The 16,613-nt window shown below is 36.9% G+C and overlaps 1 protein-coding gene across 1 annotated transcript in view; it reads right to left on the reverse strand.

Moving 5' to 3' along the window:
* The window catches only part of TNRC6A (trinucleotide repeat containing adaptor 6A), a 335,273-nt gene extending 324,246 nt beyond the window's left edge, over positions 1–11,027 (reverse strand). The window contains 1 exon segment of the mRNA XM_074280016.1: positions 10,786–11,027. Within this exon segment, the coding sequence (XP_074136117.1) occupies positions 10,786–10,821 (36 nt within the window). The 5' untranslated portion in view covers positions 10,822–11,027.
* Between the last annotated feature and the right edge of the window lie 5,586 nt (positions 11,028–16,613).

Below are 16,613 nucleotides of genomic sequence, written 5' to 3' on the forward strand. Positions count from 1 at the left end.
GAAAAACAAAAACAAATAAAAACCATTCAAGAAAAACAAGATTATGAAAAAGTTAACCAACTAGAAAAGAAAACACAGAGTCTTAAAGATGAAAATAACTTTCAAAATTAGAATTGGACAAAGGGAAGCCAGTGAAATTATAAGAAACCAAGAAATAACAAAACTAAAGAATGATAAAAATGTGAATGTGAACAGAACAGAATGAGAAACATCTTAAGAAAAACAAAAAATCTGGATAACAGATCAAGAAGAGAAAATATAAGAATAATTGGACTACCTGAAACCTGTACCCAAAAAAAATAACTTTGACTCAATAATGCAAGAAATCATCCAAGAAAATTGTCCTGGAGAGTATACAGAGGGAAAGTAGAAATTGAAAAAAATGAGATCACCACCTCAAGGAGATCCTTTGTGAAAAACACATAGGAATTTCAAACCCTCTGGATCAAAGAGAAAATTTTGCAAGAAACAAGAAAAAAAGCAATTCAAATATGCTGTCACTACCATTAGAATTATACAGGACTTATCAATAGCCACAATAAAAGACTACAGGTCTTGGAATCATAAGAACTAGGCCTGTAGCCAAAAATATCATATCCAGCAAATTATTGATAATATTGAATAAAAAAATGGACATTCAACAAATTTGCAAATTTCAGGTCTTTTTTCAATCAAACCTGAACTTAATGGAAAATTTAACATATGAGCCAATATTAAAGAGCAATTTCAAGAAACTTAATACGGACAAATTGTTTGTTTTTTACATAGAAATGTAAGTCATATGTTTAAGATTGACATCAGTAATTAGGTAGTTCAAAAGAAAGGTTGGGACAGAGCTGAGTATGATCTGTGTCTAAAAAGTAAAACTGTCTAGGAAAAGGTAAAAAATAGTAATTGTATAATACAAATGAGGTGCAGAGGAAGAATAGACACAGAGGCATGGGGGGGGTGGAGAACTTGTAGCTCTGAAAATCTACTCACATCAGGAATGGTTTAAATAGGCAACATTACATATTTATCATGAAGTGTATAGCACCCTCCAAAATTTATAAAGTAGTAAGGGGGAAGGGATGGGTGGAGGAGTGTTAGGATTCTTACAAGGTACTTATGTACTTAGTTCACACCTTTATAGGAGTTCAAACCTTTAAAGGAGTTTACATCTTTAAAGGAGTTTGCTTATTGGTCCACACATTAGACTCACACCTTTAGAGAGCACATAAAAGTCCACTCTCTGGGATGAGGAGTCAAGATTTCAGTCCAATTTTGACTTTCATGCTGGCTGGAGACACTGGGACAGGAGCTCTTGGGAACGAGAGAGAGAGAGAGAGAGAGAGAGAGAGAGAGAGAGAGAGAGAGAGAGAGAGAGAGAGAGAGAGAGAGAGAGAGGAAGAGGGAGGGAGGGAGAGAGAGAGAGAGAGAGAGAGAGAGAGAGAGAGAGAGAGAGAGAGAGAGAGAGAGAGAGAGAGAGAGAGAGAGAGAGAGAGAGAGAGAGAGAGAGAGAGAGAGAGAGAGAGAGAGAGAGAGAGAGAGAGAGAGAGAGAGAGAGAGAGAGAGAGAGAGAGAGCTCTAAGAAAACTAGATGAACCCCAAGTAAAGGAGACAAGACTTGAAGAAGAAAATAAAGGATCTGGAGATAAGATTTGGAAAGAGACAGTAAAGGACTTTAACTCCTGGCTGCATTTTGGGATTATTGAACTGAACTGAAACTAAGACTGCCTCCAGAAGCTCCCCAAGAAACCTGCCCCCAAGAGAACGATTATGATTTAGAGAAACAGAACATCACAGAGGAGGAAGCAAAAGGTGGGGGAAGAAGACAAGTGAGGGATCCATAGATGGGAGGAAGTTAAGTAATAGCAAGGCAAGTTAAGGAACAGAATTGAAACAGAAAAGTTAGCAAGGATAGGAAAGAAGATATATATGTACTACAAGGATCAGAATTTAGAATTTATTAGGGAAAAAAGTATGGCTACTAACCATTGTTCTTAGACAAAGCCAGAATTAAAGATTTAATCAAGAAAGAGAGATGTATATGTCAGTCATACTAATATTGTTTTAGAGGCATGTTTATATATGGGTAAATGTGTATATGTATATGTGTCTGTGTACGTGTAGCTATATCCATGTTGCTCTATGTATGTGTGTATATAGACATGTATATGTGTGTTGGTCTGTATGTATGTGAATATTTATGTGTGTATTATATATATTTTGAATCCTCCCTGATGCTCTGTTGGGCACATGGCAATATTTTGTTTTATTTTCCTTTTCTGTTTGTTTTTCTTCTACTCTGTTTTAAAAACAAAATTAAAAAATCATAAGAAAAGAAAAAAAGAAATATGAAGTCTAGGCTCTTTTTTAAATCATAGTTTTCAGGTAATCTAACACTTAAATTATCTCTTCTGGTTCTATTTTCTAGGTCAGTCATTTTTTTTCAGTGATATATTTCACATTTTTTTTCTGTTTTCTTCTATTGATTTTGTTTTATTGTTTCTTGGTACCTTATAAAGTCATTAACTTTCTCTTGTCCAATTCTAATTTTTAGGGAATTATTTTCTTCAGTGAATTTTTGTATCATTTGGTGAATTCTGCTTTTCAAAGCATTGTTCTATTCATTGAACCTTTTTGTGCTATTTTTCAGTTTTTTAAAGTGTTATTTTCTTCAATTTTTTTTGTGCCTCCTTTACCAAGCTGTTGACTTTTTTTCATGATTTTTTTGCATTGCTTTCATTTCTCTTCCCAATTTCCCTTCTACCTCTCTTATTTGATTTAAAAAACCCTTTTTGAGCTCTTCCATGATTTAATATCAATTCATATTTTTCTTTGAGGCTTTAGAGGGAGCAGTTTAAACTTTGTGGTCTTTTTATGAGTTTGTGTTTTGCTCTTCCCTTTCACCATGGTAGGATCTTTTTAGGTCGTTTGCTCATTTTCTAGTCTATTTCTTGATAAAGAAAGCCTCTGCTTCTGGAATGGAGGGGATACTATCCTAAGCTTCAGGGATTTTTTTTTTTGTACAGCTGTTTCAGAGATGATTTTGACAACCTGCAAGTTTTTGGTTCTTCCAAGCTGGTATGACCTAGGGAGAGATATGTTAGCTACTTTCCTGGCCTGTGCTGTTACCACAAGCATTCTTTTCTACTCTGGAACTGTGACAAGGGTTCCAGTTCCCCTGTGGCCACAAGCTCTGATGTGCTAGTACTTCTCCTCATTCTGGGACTGAGACCAAGGATTGTGACCCAGAGCTAAATATGGATGTTACAACTGAGTCCAATTCTATTGCTAGTCAGGAGACCCCTTTAACCTCCTTCTAAGCAGTTGTATGAGTCCTTTATTCTCTGGGGGCCTGAGAGGTCTGGACACCATTGCTGCCCTGACTAATTCAACTACCCCTAAGGTCTACTTCTGATTTTCTGGAGGGCACCTGTGATGGATTGCATTTCTATTCTTACTATGATTCAAGAGATCTTTCCTATTGATCTTGTAAGATATTTTGAGCTAAAAATGGCTCCGTTTTATCCTTTTATGGGTTCTGCCACTCTAGAATTTGTTTTGAGACATGAAAATTTCTGGAGCACTTTTGGGGATACCGTAGGCAGAGACTTGTCTTTTCCCCTCCATCTTGCCTCCATTCCTTGTTATTTTGCTTTCATTAATCATCACCTTTATTTCATGTCTCTGATTTTGTCTCTCTTTGTTTATATTCCTCTCTATCTTTCTGTCTACACACACACACACACACACACACACACACACACACACACACACACACACACAGAGTTCTATAGAGGCCACACTGCTAAAAACATCTTTATTCTCTCCTATTGTATAGTCTCAGTTGCAGAAAAGAAGAAAAGAATGACAGAGCTGAAACTGGTGCTAAATTCCTGAGCTAGGACACCCCCTTCCATTATGCTTTTTCTCTTCTTCCAAGTAAGTATGAAGTATTATGGCTCAGACCATAGAACTTAGTACTATCACCTGCTCTCTCAAAAATAAAATTCTGTATGTCAAATAAATTCTACATTCTGGTTTTAGGCATGGCAAAAATAAAGAGCCTGCCAAGTATAGTGGTATCCTCCTGTATTTTTCCACAAGATTTTCAGGGTCAAGAGGTATCTTATAAAGAAACAGACACAAAATTGTCCTGCTCTTTCAGTGGCTTTATATTTACACTGCCAATAAGATTAGATATAACTCAAAGAGGAGTTTATTGAAGAAGTATCAAACTCAGTTATCCAGAAACTCTACTGTGATGGTATCTTGCAAATTCACTATCTACCAAGTATAAACACTTTATCTTGCCACCACTTCCAAAAAAGAAGTCATTACACTACCCTTTCATTTTGGAAATTTGTCTGCAATAGTGCAAATATGAAAACAACACACAACAACCTAGTGTTGAAGAGACTACTCCTGCTCTTTTGTTTTCATAGACTATGGCTTGGTTGGTTCAGAAACAAACATATATACTACATGATATTTTTTTCTTAATAGTATTTTGTTTTTTCCAATTTTATATATAGTTTTCAACACTCACTTTTATAAGATTTTGATTTCCATTTTCCCCTCCCTTCTTTTCCCTTCTCTGCCCAAGATGGCAAGCAATCTGATACAGTTTATACATCTACAATCTATTTTTTTTTTAAAATAAAGAACATAAGCCTTTCCTCATTTTCAGAGACTGACATTGTCTAAAATGATTTTTAAATGTGGGTTGAATTGGGCACAAGATATAGAAAGGAAGAGAAAGGAAAGAGGAATCAAAGGAAGATAAGGTAAAAGGAAAAGATAGGGAAAAAACCTCAGGGAATATTTTTCCCAGGCATGTCTGCATTTGAGTTCTATCTGTCCCTTTATGGAGTGCCTGTGTGGAGCAAGAGAGGTTCCTGAAGAAGGGGAAACTGCTGTTTCCCAGAGAGGTCTCCCCTTTGGGGATGGCCTACTTCACTCTGAAGCAATTTCATTGGTTTTGTGTCCCCATAGATATCCTTAGACTTACTCCCTTCCTCATGTTCCCAACTAATCATAAACTTCCCATATGTCCAGAGATTCTGATCAAATCTCAATATGACCCTGATACCTTAGTTTATGGGGCCATGTATGTTCAGTTAGTGGGACATAGTTTCTGCTCCTGCCTTTTTAGACTGGGAAGATGAGGTGAGTTTGGTGAATAAGTCACAGATGATGAGTTTCTACTTGGTAGCTGCATGCACTTTGCCTTTGTATAATTGATTTGTCTTTCAGAGCAGGGGCAAAATGAAAGCTGAACAGATAGTAAAGACAAAACACATACTTTGGCACTATTTGCAGCCAACAGAGTTGTTAAGCTGGATGCATTGTTACCTACTGACAAGGCTGGCTTTGGGAAAAACTCCTGAATGTGGTGGTAACAAAGTATCTCCTCATTAAAGAACTGGATTGAGCTATACCAGTTTTATTTCTGGGCCAAGTTAAATGGTGGGAGGGGAGGCAGTCCTTTGGGCTTTCCTGGCCCTTAAAATTTTAATATGTCTGTCAAATTATGAGGAGTGGAGGATGGGGGTGGAGGTGGAGTGGTGCTATTATTCTTGAAGTTATTCTTTGCTGCATGACAAAGAAATGAAAACCTCCTCTTTCTCCCATTTTTGACCTTGTCCTTGAAATCTCAATCCCTAGCTCTAAGCTAGGGAGAAACCTCTCAGTTTCCTTTGAAGCTAGCCATACAGAAAATCCTGATAAAATTAATAAGAATGAATACTCTCTCTCTTTGGCAATTGGAATTAAATGCCTTCTCTAGGGTTACATTGATAATAAGTGTTTGAAGGCAGATTTGAATTCAGATTCTCCTGATTCTGGGCCATGCTTTAACCACTGAGCCATCCAGCTATCTCCGTTGGCACACCCTCTGCCTACTGCAGGCCCTTGGTGAAGGTGTCACCAAAAGCAGACACCTTAAGAACTAGAAGGAACCTTAGCAATTGCCAGGTCTAACTTCCCTCATCTTACAGATGAAGAATTAGAGGCTCAGAGAGATGATGAGTGGCTGAGGAATAAATGGCAGCTAAGGTGATGTAGTGGATAGAGTGTTGGGCTTGGAATCAGAAAGATTCATCTTCCTGAATTCAGATCTGGTCTCAGAGCTTCCTAACTGTGTGACCCTGGGCAATTCACTTCACCCTATTTGTAAAATGAGCTGGAGAAGAAAATGGTAAACCCCTCCATTAGCTTTGCCAAGAAAACCCCAAATAGTGTCATGAAAAGTTGGACATGACAGACAACAATTGAACAACAATTAAGTAATTTTTAAGATCTTATAGCTAAATGGTGATACAGTAAATGGTAGAGAAGGCTACTGACTCCAGATCTGGGGATTCCAAGCGAAAGAATAATAATTTCTCTTTTTTTCCTTCCCGTAGAATAGAACAAATAGTTCTTCAATGGAAAAGGAAAAGTTGGGGAAGGGAGAGAGAAAGAGATTCATGTGAAGCATTAATAGGCTCTCTGGAGCAAACCTGCACTCCCAATTTTTGTTTCTCAGAGCATTTCTCTTTCATTTAAATTTGCACCTATTTACAATATAAATCTTTGAGACATAAGAGAAAACATCCTGGTTGAAATTCCCAGATATTACCAGAGGCAACTACAACATGGGCACCATGTTGTCAGGACATTTGCTATACTGCAGTCAGAGGTAGCTGGGTGTTGTAGTGGATTACAATATTGGACTTGGAATCAGAAAGACCTGAATTCAAATCTTGCTTTGGTCACTTAGCTGTGACCTGGGACAAATAATATAATCTTTCTCACCCTCTCCCCATCTGCAAAATGGAATTAATAATAGACCATGCCAACTTAGATAATATTTGTAAAAGGCTTTGAGAATATTAAAGTGCTATTTTAATGATCACTTTTATTGTTGTTATTATCAAGAGACCCTCCCTCTGTAACTCCTCATTACCCTGAGCTACAAAGATGTCCCCAGAATACCCAAAGGCACATTTTAAGTTTATAGCTCCCGTTTCCTTTCTTATTCATTGTTGAGCCAACACTAACAACATCTCCTTGCTGCCAATCTGGGGCCACCAACATAGTTTTCTTTTCAAGTAATTGAAGCTCTATGACAACTGTACTGACCCCACAAATTTGGAAAAGGTGGGCAAGGAAAGGTGTTATAATAGATTTTTCAGCAAGAAATTAATATACAGATTAATATAGTCAATAAACTAAGCAGAGTGCCTGCCCTGGAATCAGGAGAACAGGAAGTCAAATCTAGCTACTAGCTTTGTGATCCAGGGCAAGTCACTTAACCTTTTTTTGCCTCAGTTTCCTCATCTATAAAATGAGTTGGAGAAGGAAATGGCAAGTCACTCCAGTATCTCGGCCAAGAAAAACCCTGAATGGGGTATGAAGAGTAGAACTTGAGTAGTCTACTCAACAACAACCACAATTCAATAATATTGACAGAATGACAGACCTGGGAAGGAACATTAGAACCAACTTCCTCATTATATAAATAGAGAAACTGAGGCCTAAGGAAATTAAGTGAAAATAATACAGCCAGATAGTTCTCATATAAATTTTGATATTTACTACTTGTGAGGGGAATGAAATAAACATTTATATAGCAACCTATTATATGTTAGATGCTTTACAGATATTTTCATATTGGATCTTTAAAACAATCTTGCATGGTTGGTGATGTTATTATCTTCACTTTGCAGTTGAGGAAACTGAGGCAAACAGGAATGAAGTCATTTATTGTAAGGAATCTTAAGTAAGTCTCAGTCATGTTTTTTGTGTAACTTTTTGCTGAGAAAATGAGAATGTGCTAACAGTTATATGGTGGAATTCCTGGAAAAACATAAAGGAAGGAAGGCCATCAATGATTATCTGTTATTGAAGGCCTATGTTTATCCTGGAAACCTGGCCAGTTCTTTGAGTAAACACAATTCCCCTAAAGGAATGAACAAATATTCTCTTTGGTGGGCTTCTTGTGATGGAGCATCCTGTATCTGAGGGGACTGCTTTGTCTCAAGAGCCACATATCAAATGAGAATATTTAGTGTAGTTCCTTCTTTGTTGTCAGCCTATAACAAACAACCCCTTAGTGGAAAGGAACTTTGAGTATTTGGGCTAGGAAATCTTGTACAAACTTGACTAGCAATAGCTCTAACTCGAGACTCTGAATAGCTGTGACCAGGAGTCCTCCCAGCCAAGGAATTCAGATGGTGGTGCTTCCTTAGAGAGGTGATGATGTATGTTGTATGTTGATGGTTTGTTTGTTTTTTTATACTGGCCATTGTATTTGTTAATTGTATATTACTTTTGTGCTATGAGTTTCTTCTTCTCTTATGTATTATTTAAATCAAGGTTCTGAGTGGTAATAAAATTGTACCTACCCTCTTTAAGACTATACTTATTAAATGCAAATTCCAAACCTAGATTAATCTTATACTTGTTCAGGGTCACACAGTTAGTTAAGTCTCTGAGACTGGATTAGAACTCAGGTCTTGATACCAGACCCAGCATTCTAACCACTGAGCCACCCAGATGACTCACAACTATGTGAACCCTCCACGTTATTTCTTTGGATGTTGGTTTTCTCTACTGTAAAATGAAGGGCCTAGACCACACACATGATGGGTATTTAATAAATGTTTATTGACGGACTGATTGACTAATGCCTCTGAGATCTATTCTGCTTTTATTTAGTTCTTTCACCATTTGTAATCCTCCTAGCTCTGAGTCTATGAACCTATAATTTCTTGATGTAAACCTTTGGCTAATCATTTAGGGAAAACTAATGCAAGTAACTTCTCAAAGACAGACTAGAATAGATTTTTGGAACAGCTTTTTTCCTCATTCATTCTCCTAAACAAACCAGAGAATATTCAGAATATACCTTTAATCACTCATTCTTATGGAATTTTCCCTAATTCCTATTGCTGGAGGAGGCTCTAAATAAGAGGTCCATAAATTTTAAAAAATAGTGATAATGATATTTCAATATAATTGGTTTCTTTGTAACTCTACAATTTTATTTTCTTCATTTATTTATCCATTTTATTGTATTTATTTTCTAGTTTTAATTATATTGTATTTTATATATTTTATTTTGTAAATTAGTTGTATTTCATTTTACACATTTAAAAACACTTTTCTGAGAATGGGTTCATGGGTTTTTCCAGACTGTTCAAGGGGCCCACGTTACATAAAAAAGGCTAGCAACTCCTATTTCAATCATATTTATTTCAGGAAAGATCTTCCAAATAGAACTCCCACTTTTCTTTTGAATATCAAAATTTACATTAGATTCCCCTCCACAAAGCTTGGTTCAAAAACGTGGTATCCTCAAAAGCTGAGAAATGTTTGCGTGGATGATTTTCCCCATGACCATCTAGCCAGGAACATAGAAACACAAAGGAAATAAGCCCACAATACTCTCTTAGTCTTTCCCTTCACCAATCAACAGTCAGGGAGCATGACAAATAACTGTTTGCAGCTGTCATTAGCTGAAAACGAGGCAAATCTGCATATGCTTAATTGTAATTAGACAGACTTGGCAAGGAGCCCTCGCCCTGCTACCAAACAACCATCTCTCTTGCAACAGGGCAACAAAAGCAGACATATACACGTCTGTGGGTGGGTGCGTGCGCATACACATGGAAAATACAAAAATTGCTCAAAAACTGAACTGATGACAAATAACTAACCAACAAAAGAAAAAGAAGAATAGGCAGGGCCAACAATAAAATAGGCTAGGGAATAAGAAAAAATCAAGCAGCCATCAAGGCTGGCCCAAGTTCGACAGAGGAATACTCTATGTCTGTCCCACTGCTTTTGGTTTCTTATGGGAGATGCCTGGGCTAGTAGTGAAGGTGGGGGATGCCAACGGGAATCCTGTATTAAGGATTTCACAACTCTTTTGTTTATCTCTCATATGATTAAGAGCAATGGACTTTGAGAAGATATTTGGGGTGAAGGGGAAAAGGCTTTGGTTTGGGGGTTCAAGTTTTGGAGAGAGGAATGAAAGGGAGAAATGCAATGAAATTGAATATAATATTATGCCTTTCTTGTCCTCCCCTCCCACTTTCCAAACAAGACTTATTCTTGAGCAAATATTCTGGAGTCATTTGGAGATTGGGAAAACAGTACATTTTGCCCCATGCTGAGGAGAACAGAGAAACAAGTCTCTGTTCAGTCTGATCCATCTCCATTTTTTTTTTTTTTTTTTTTTTTGCATTGGCGCTAGCATGACGTCAACAGACACACAATGGAACTTGGGATGAAGCAATGTCTGATTTGACTTTTCGCCGCTTTTTATCCCTTCTGACAAAATCCAAAACCTTGTCAAAGAATATCTCCTGAGCTGCCAAGCTCTGCCCCTCCAGCCTTTTCAGTTGATTGGATAGTTAGTGAGCGGACTTGGATTTTCTGTTAGTCCACCTAGTCACGCTCAACAAGACATGCTGTAGTTGTTAACCAGGATTTAAATAAAAGCTACAATGGCTTTGGAAGGCTGCCATTCTCTAACCACTTTGGGGCCAAGACCATCTCCAAGGGCTCCCCAGGTCACATAGCATCTGGGCTTCTGGCACATGTACATCTTGCTAGTCTGCCCGACATCCCACTCCCGCCCCTTAGACTCAATCCTCTCTGTTCTCCCTTTCTTTTTACTTCATATCCAGCAACACAAATACCCTGCAGCATCCCAATACCCTTAACAATACTTATGTGTATAAAACAAAATTCTATCTGTGAGAGCTGCATAGATGCTTACCAAAACCCAAAGAATATTCCATGCCTTACCTGGCAGCTCATAGAGGGGAGATCAGAGTGGAGCATCCGAGTGTCACGATCTCCTGCATCAAAACATATACAGCATAGACAAGGCAGGAATAACTTGTCATGGTGGAAGAAAGCCAAGAGTTGAGGTGATTTAAAATGTCAGCGTGTACTGTCTGGTTGGCCACAAATAAAGGGGGGAGGGAAGAGGAGGAGATTGGATTAGGAAGGGAAAGTGTGGCCATAGCAAAATGACATTCCACAAAGCAATGTTTCTGAAAGACCACATGGGACACAGGCAACATCAGATTACAAATGTGCTGGGTGGTGGTGGTGGAGTAGAGGAAAGATGAGATAAAAGGATCATCTGAATGTGGGCAACCATAAATAAACCATTACATTAAATGTGGAAGTTCAGAGCTGGAATGGAGAATTAAACAGCTCAGAAATGTGCTAAGTCTTCATTTCAGTTTAGTAGATGAGGGGGGGGGGTGTGTGTGTCTGTATGTGTGTACTTCTTTAGGAATATGGAAGGGGACACTTAATCATTCCTTTCTTTAAAAAAACAAAAACAAAAACTAAGAGATATTACATTCTATCTTGGAGACATTATATCAGTTTCCAGAAAGAAGGTATAAAAGAATAATGCAGATGTATTAATGGGATCACTTATTTGGACGCAGAGGCTGGGAAAACAAAACAAAACAAAACCTTTTTGGAAATGAATGATTAAATCAATCTTTTCCCCCCCTTTAGTTAAGCAGGAAAATTAGCTTTCTTACATTTCTTTTCTTTTTTTTTTTTTTTGAGAACTTTTCCCCCCAATTGTATTTATTTTCTCTCTCACCTATACTTATCCCTCCTTCCATCCCAATCAGAAAGAGGGAAAGGAATAAAATCCTTACAACAAGCAAAAACAAATTCCCTAATTCCCCAGGTTCTCAAAAAATATATGACTCCTTCTACACCTTTGAGTCTATTACCTTTCAGTGAAGAGGTGGGTAGCAAAGATCATCAAGGGCTCCCTAGAATAATAGTTGGTAATTGCATTGATCAAAGTTCTTCAGTCTTTCAATGGGGTTTTTAATAGTGTTGTTGTTATTGTATAAATTGTTCTCCTGGTTCTCCTTGGTTCACTCTATTTCAATACATACCAGTCTGGAATGGTTCTTCCTAGTTCTACCAGTCTTCTCTACTCTTGCATCATTTCTTATAGTACAATAGTATTCCATCACATTCATATGTCATATTTTGTTCATCTATTCACCAATTGATGGGTATTTCTTTTATTCCAGTTCTCTGCTATCAGAAAAAGAGCTACTATAAATATTTTTGTACACATACATTATTTTCTCTTGCTTTGGCCATTTTGGAATATTATTTCCCCCCTCTCTTTAAAAAAATGATTAAAGCAACATTATAGAAAGAAACTAAACAAATACAGAATTGCTTACACTCCTGAGAGAGCTATCTAAAACTGCTAGCCTTAGAAATGGTATATTTAAAGTAGAGCAGTAATTCACATTTATATAGTCCTTTAAGATTGCAAAACAACTTCATACAATCAATTAATCTCTGTGCAAGGCAACACCAAGTGTGTTTAATTTGGAAGTTGTATCTTTCTTTTACAGGTAAAAATATGATCATCACTATCATCATTGTGATAATAGTTTATATTTATGTAATTGAACTTTCTACTTAGAAAGCACTTTTTGTGTGTGTGTGTGTGTGTGTGTGTGTGTGTGTGTGTGTGTGTGTGTGTGTGTTTTCAGGTAATCAAACCAACCAACAATTTTGTGAGGTAGGTGGTACAAGTTCTATCATCTCCATTTACAATTAAGGAAACAGAAGTTGAAAAAAATGGTTACTTGTCCAAAGTCATCCTGCTAATATGTCTGGGAATTGAACCCAGGTACCTCAGATCTACTAAGAATGTGCTTAGTCGCTGTATTATAAAAACCCAGATCTGAGGAATGCCAAACTTAGAAACACCCTAACTGGAAGAAATGACAGTATAGTTATATATTTGCAACTTTAAAATGTCAAGAACTCATGAAATGAAAGCATTTCAAAAGCCCTATTTCCTCTTTATACATAGCAGGTGAATGAGTCAGGTGTATCTGTGTGCATTATTGCACATAAATAGCACATGTGGCTATTTAAAATGTTGAATGTCTTCCTTCATAAGTGAAGTTCTTGATCAGAGGAATTCCCTACTCCTTTGGATGAGCTTTATAGGTCAGTGAGCCTTTGGGGCATCTGATAGCCATGTTGGACAGTGATAATATGCCTATCACATGTTCCCTGATATCCAAATGATCAGAAAATTTCCTTGCACTCAGCAAATCTTGTCCTTAGAAGTTATCTTTATACTTTCAAGTGCCTTATAGAAAGAGTTAGGTGACTTACAGAGAATAGGACAATTTAATCATTCCTCCTCTGATCTTTCTGATAGGGGAATGGTTTTTTAGATGCAAAGTCCTCCTATTGCTTGTGGTTTATCTTTGACATGAAAGTAACTTTATTGGCTTGAAAAGAAAGAAAAGCAGCATGCTCATAAGACATGGTTATTCTACAAACACTTTCAGGAAACTTTTTTTCTTTTTTAATATCATGGGCCTATTTATTACTGAACCAATCAACTCTATTTATAAAAAACCAAAAAGGCAGGAACAGTCTCTTCAACAAGTTTTTGGGTTTTAAAAAAAATGTCTGTACCTTTACCAAAAGCTTCCAGAATGGGAGGGCATTGGCATTTACTTATCAGAGTTTGTAGTATGCTAAGGTGTTTGAACTTAGTATGGAATAAGTTGCTACTTCATTACGCTGGCAATTCCTTATAAACTTAGCTTGGGTTTTGGCCTGTCCCTGTTTCTTCTTTGAGTTGTACTTGATTTTAATGTCATGCAAATCTTATTTTGCTTTAGCTTCTCAAGAAATCTCTTGATTCTGAAAATTTTGTGGGAAGGGTGGTCATCTCAACCCTTGTTTTACAATGGCTAGATACACTAAAAAGTTGGTTTTGCTTTTTTCACACAGTCCTTTTATGTGCTCTCCAAAGTCCTAGGTCTCCAAGGCCGCATCAGTGGATAATAGATTTTATAAGGCAATGTGAGCAGAGAGCAAATACTAAAGGATTCTACTATGCAGGAAAATATATGTGTGTTGAGTTTATTTCTTAATTGATTGATGGAAGTTAAAAGTCTTAGAAGAAGGCCTCCAACATGTTATGTAGATCTACTATAGAGCATTTCTAGGTGGCACATAGCCCTAGAATTTGATTGTGTTTCCTTTCTGACAATTAAACTTGCTAAGTACAGAGAGGTTTATCACTAGTAAACTGATAGTTTGGTGATGATTTTTTTTTTTGGCTATGACAATCTATGAAACAAACAAAAAAAAATGTAAAATGACCCTTAGTAATTCCCCTTTTGCTTCTGCAAGGATGATATCAGAACGGTGAAAAAGATGACAGAAGGTGTAAGAACTACCCAATTCTGAGATAGACTGTGACCTGGCATTGGTGCTCTAAATGCAATTTCATTGTCCAAGGACTAATAAATAGACTATTGGAAGAACTGAATGATATCCATCTTCATATTCTTGATATAAATGAAACTAGAAGAAGTAAAAGGTTGCAAATAAATGAAAGGAAGGCATACTGGCTCTCTTCTGAGAGAAGACAGGAACTGATAAAAGTTAGTTTCTCTATCTGCCTCAAACAAGACATTTCACTACATGAAATATATGATCATCTTCAATTATAGTGCTTATAAAATAAGTATTTGCAAAAGACCACTATGAAAATAATTTCAGCTTATGCTCCAACATTGAATGCTAATGTGCTAAAGATGAAAGGGTAGAGAAAAATCTATGAAAAGCTTCAAAAAGCTCTCCAGTTTAAAACAACTATGATACTTGTGACTGTGTTAGTACCCTGGATATCTTAGAATCAGCTGGAGTCAGGATAAGCAAAAGTCTTTATTCTTGGTCTTTTGGGGTCACTGTCAGGGGATTAGATATAGGAATATACACACCTCCTTCCTCTCTCTCCACTGCCCAAGAATGATCCTACTTGTCTTACTCTACCCTCTGATTTCTCTCCCCCTTCTCTGTCCACACCCACAGATTGAGCCAGCACAAAGTTGTAGAGTAAGGTCATCCTCCAAGCATATGCTAATAGAGTATTGTCCAATTGGTAATTAGCCTTAAATGCTAGGTTGTCCAAGTGCTCAGAGTTTCAGCCCTTTATAATACTTAGTGAGGTCAAAGATTTATTATCAAGAATAATTTTAGAAAAGAAAATCAGAAGTCACTGGACATATTGAGCTCTAAATCACATCATAAAAATGAAATCAAATGTATATATTTTGATCCATAATTTAAAAATCAATAAGCATTATGTTTTTTCCCCTTTTTCATCTCTTCACTCATTGAAAAAGAAAACCCTCATAAAAATATGCACAGTTAAGCAAAACAAATGTTCACAATGACTACGTCAAAAATACATGAATCATTCTCCATCTTGAATCCATCATCTCTGTCAAGATGTGGGTAGAAATGTTTTATCACCTGTCTAGAAATATGGTTGATGATTTCATTAATGGAGTTCTTAAATTCTTTAATAGTTGTTTGGAAATGACTCATTTCTGTAATTTTACTAAATTGATAAGTCATTACTGAAATAGCTGTCTGTGAACACTAAAACTATCAGTTTGTTGAATCAAAGATCAAAATTAGTACAAAACAAGAATAAGAGAAAAATATGGCATGTATTTCAATCCTGATCTATTCAAACAAATAATTGATAATGAAAAATGGTTAATAGATGAAAGAAGAACCATTATTAAGAGTTATATACAAAGCTCTGTGCTAAGTGGTGGGAATACAAATAGAAAAGCAAGATATATTTTTTTTCCAAAGGAGCTTACATAGGTTTCAGCTTCATTTATGGTTCCAAGGTTCTTAGGGTGTAGCAGCAAAGTAGTTAATAATATCTTTTCTATAATGTTCCACTGATGGCATGAGAGCAGTTTCTGATGCTGAGTTATCTTACAATGCTGTGGACTTAAGTGGCAAGAACTTTCTTTTTGGGATCTTTGGTAACACTTGCAAAAGCATTTTCCACAAGGGCTGCATCTCCACAAGGGCTACTTCTCTGAATGATGGCTGTAAGGGCTGACCTAGATATATAATTACTTTTGAAGCTACTGGGCTTACCTGTCTATTAGTTATAGATATTCAGCCATAAATGTTATTGTTTGTAAGGAAGGTGAGATTCTTCTCCACAGTGACTTTTCCCTTTATTAATGACAGCAGGGTTTGAGCTGGAATCTGGACCCACTGTTCTTTCCTAAGTTATTGAGTTCAGGGTCCTGGGTCCTCTTCCTCAGGATTGAAAAGGATGCCACAATCAGGGTGGTGATGAGTTTGATTTACCTAGTATATGCTGCCTCTGTCTCTCTTTTAGGATGCTTTGTTGCTTCAGCTAGGATGACTTGCTACAAGTTGGTGAAAATGGCTGATTGCTTCTCCATGAGAGTTGCTTCTCTGAATAATGGCTGTGAGGAATAGTTATGAGGGCAGAGTTTGAAACAGGACTGGTGATCTGGGGCACATTACTATTCCCAAGTCAGACTCTAGGCTGTTTCCATTCAGATTTCAGAGGCAGTGACAGTCAAGATGGCAGTAGTGGTTTAATTCAATCGTAGCAGCTGCCAGCTCTCTCTCAGGAAGAGAGAATAGTAATTTCACATACAAGTTTAATCAAAGTAAGTCAATGGTCATAATAAGATCAAAAGAGTAAAAGAATATAATTTAAGTGTACATGTAAGCCCCCAAGATTCACCCGT

This window comes from Sminthopsis crassicaudata, chromosome 1, assembly GCF_048593235.1.
Source record: "Sminthopsis crassicaudata isolate SCR6 chromosome 1, ASM4859323v1, whole genome shotgun sequence".
Lineage (NCBI taxonomy): Eukaryota > Metazoa > Chordata > Mammalia > Dasyuromorphia > Dasyuridae > Sminthopsis > Sminthopsis crassicaudata.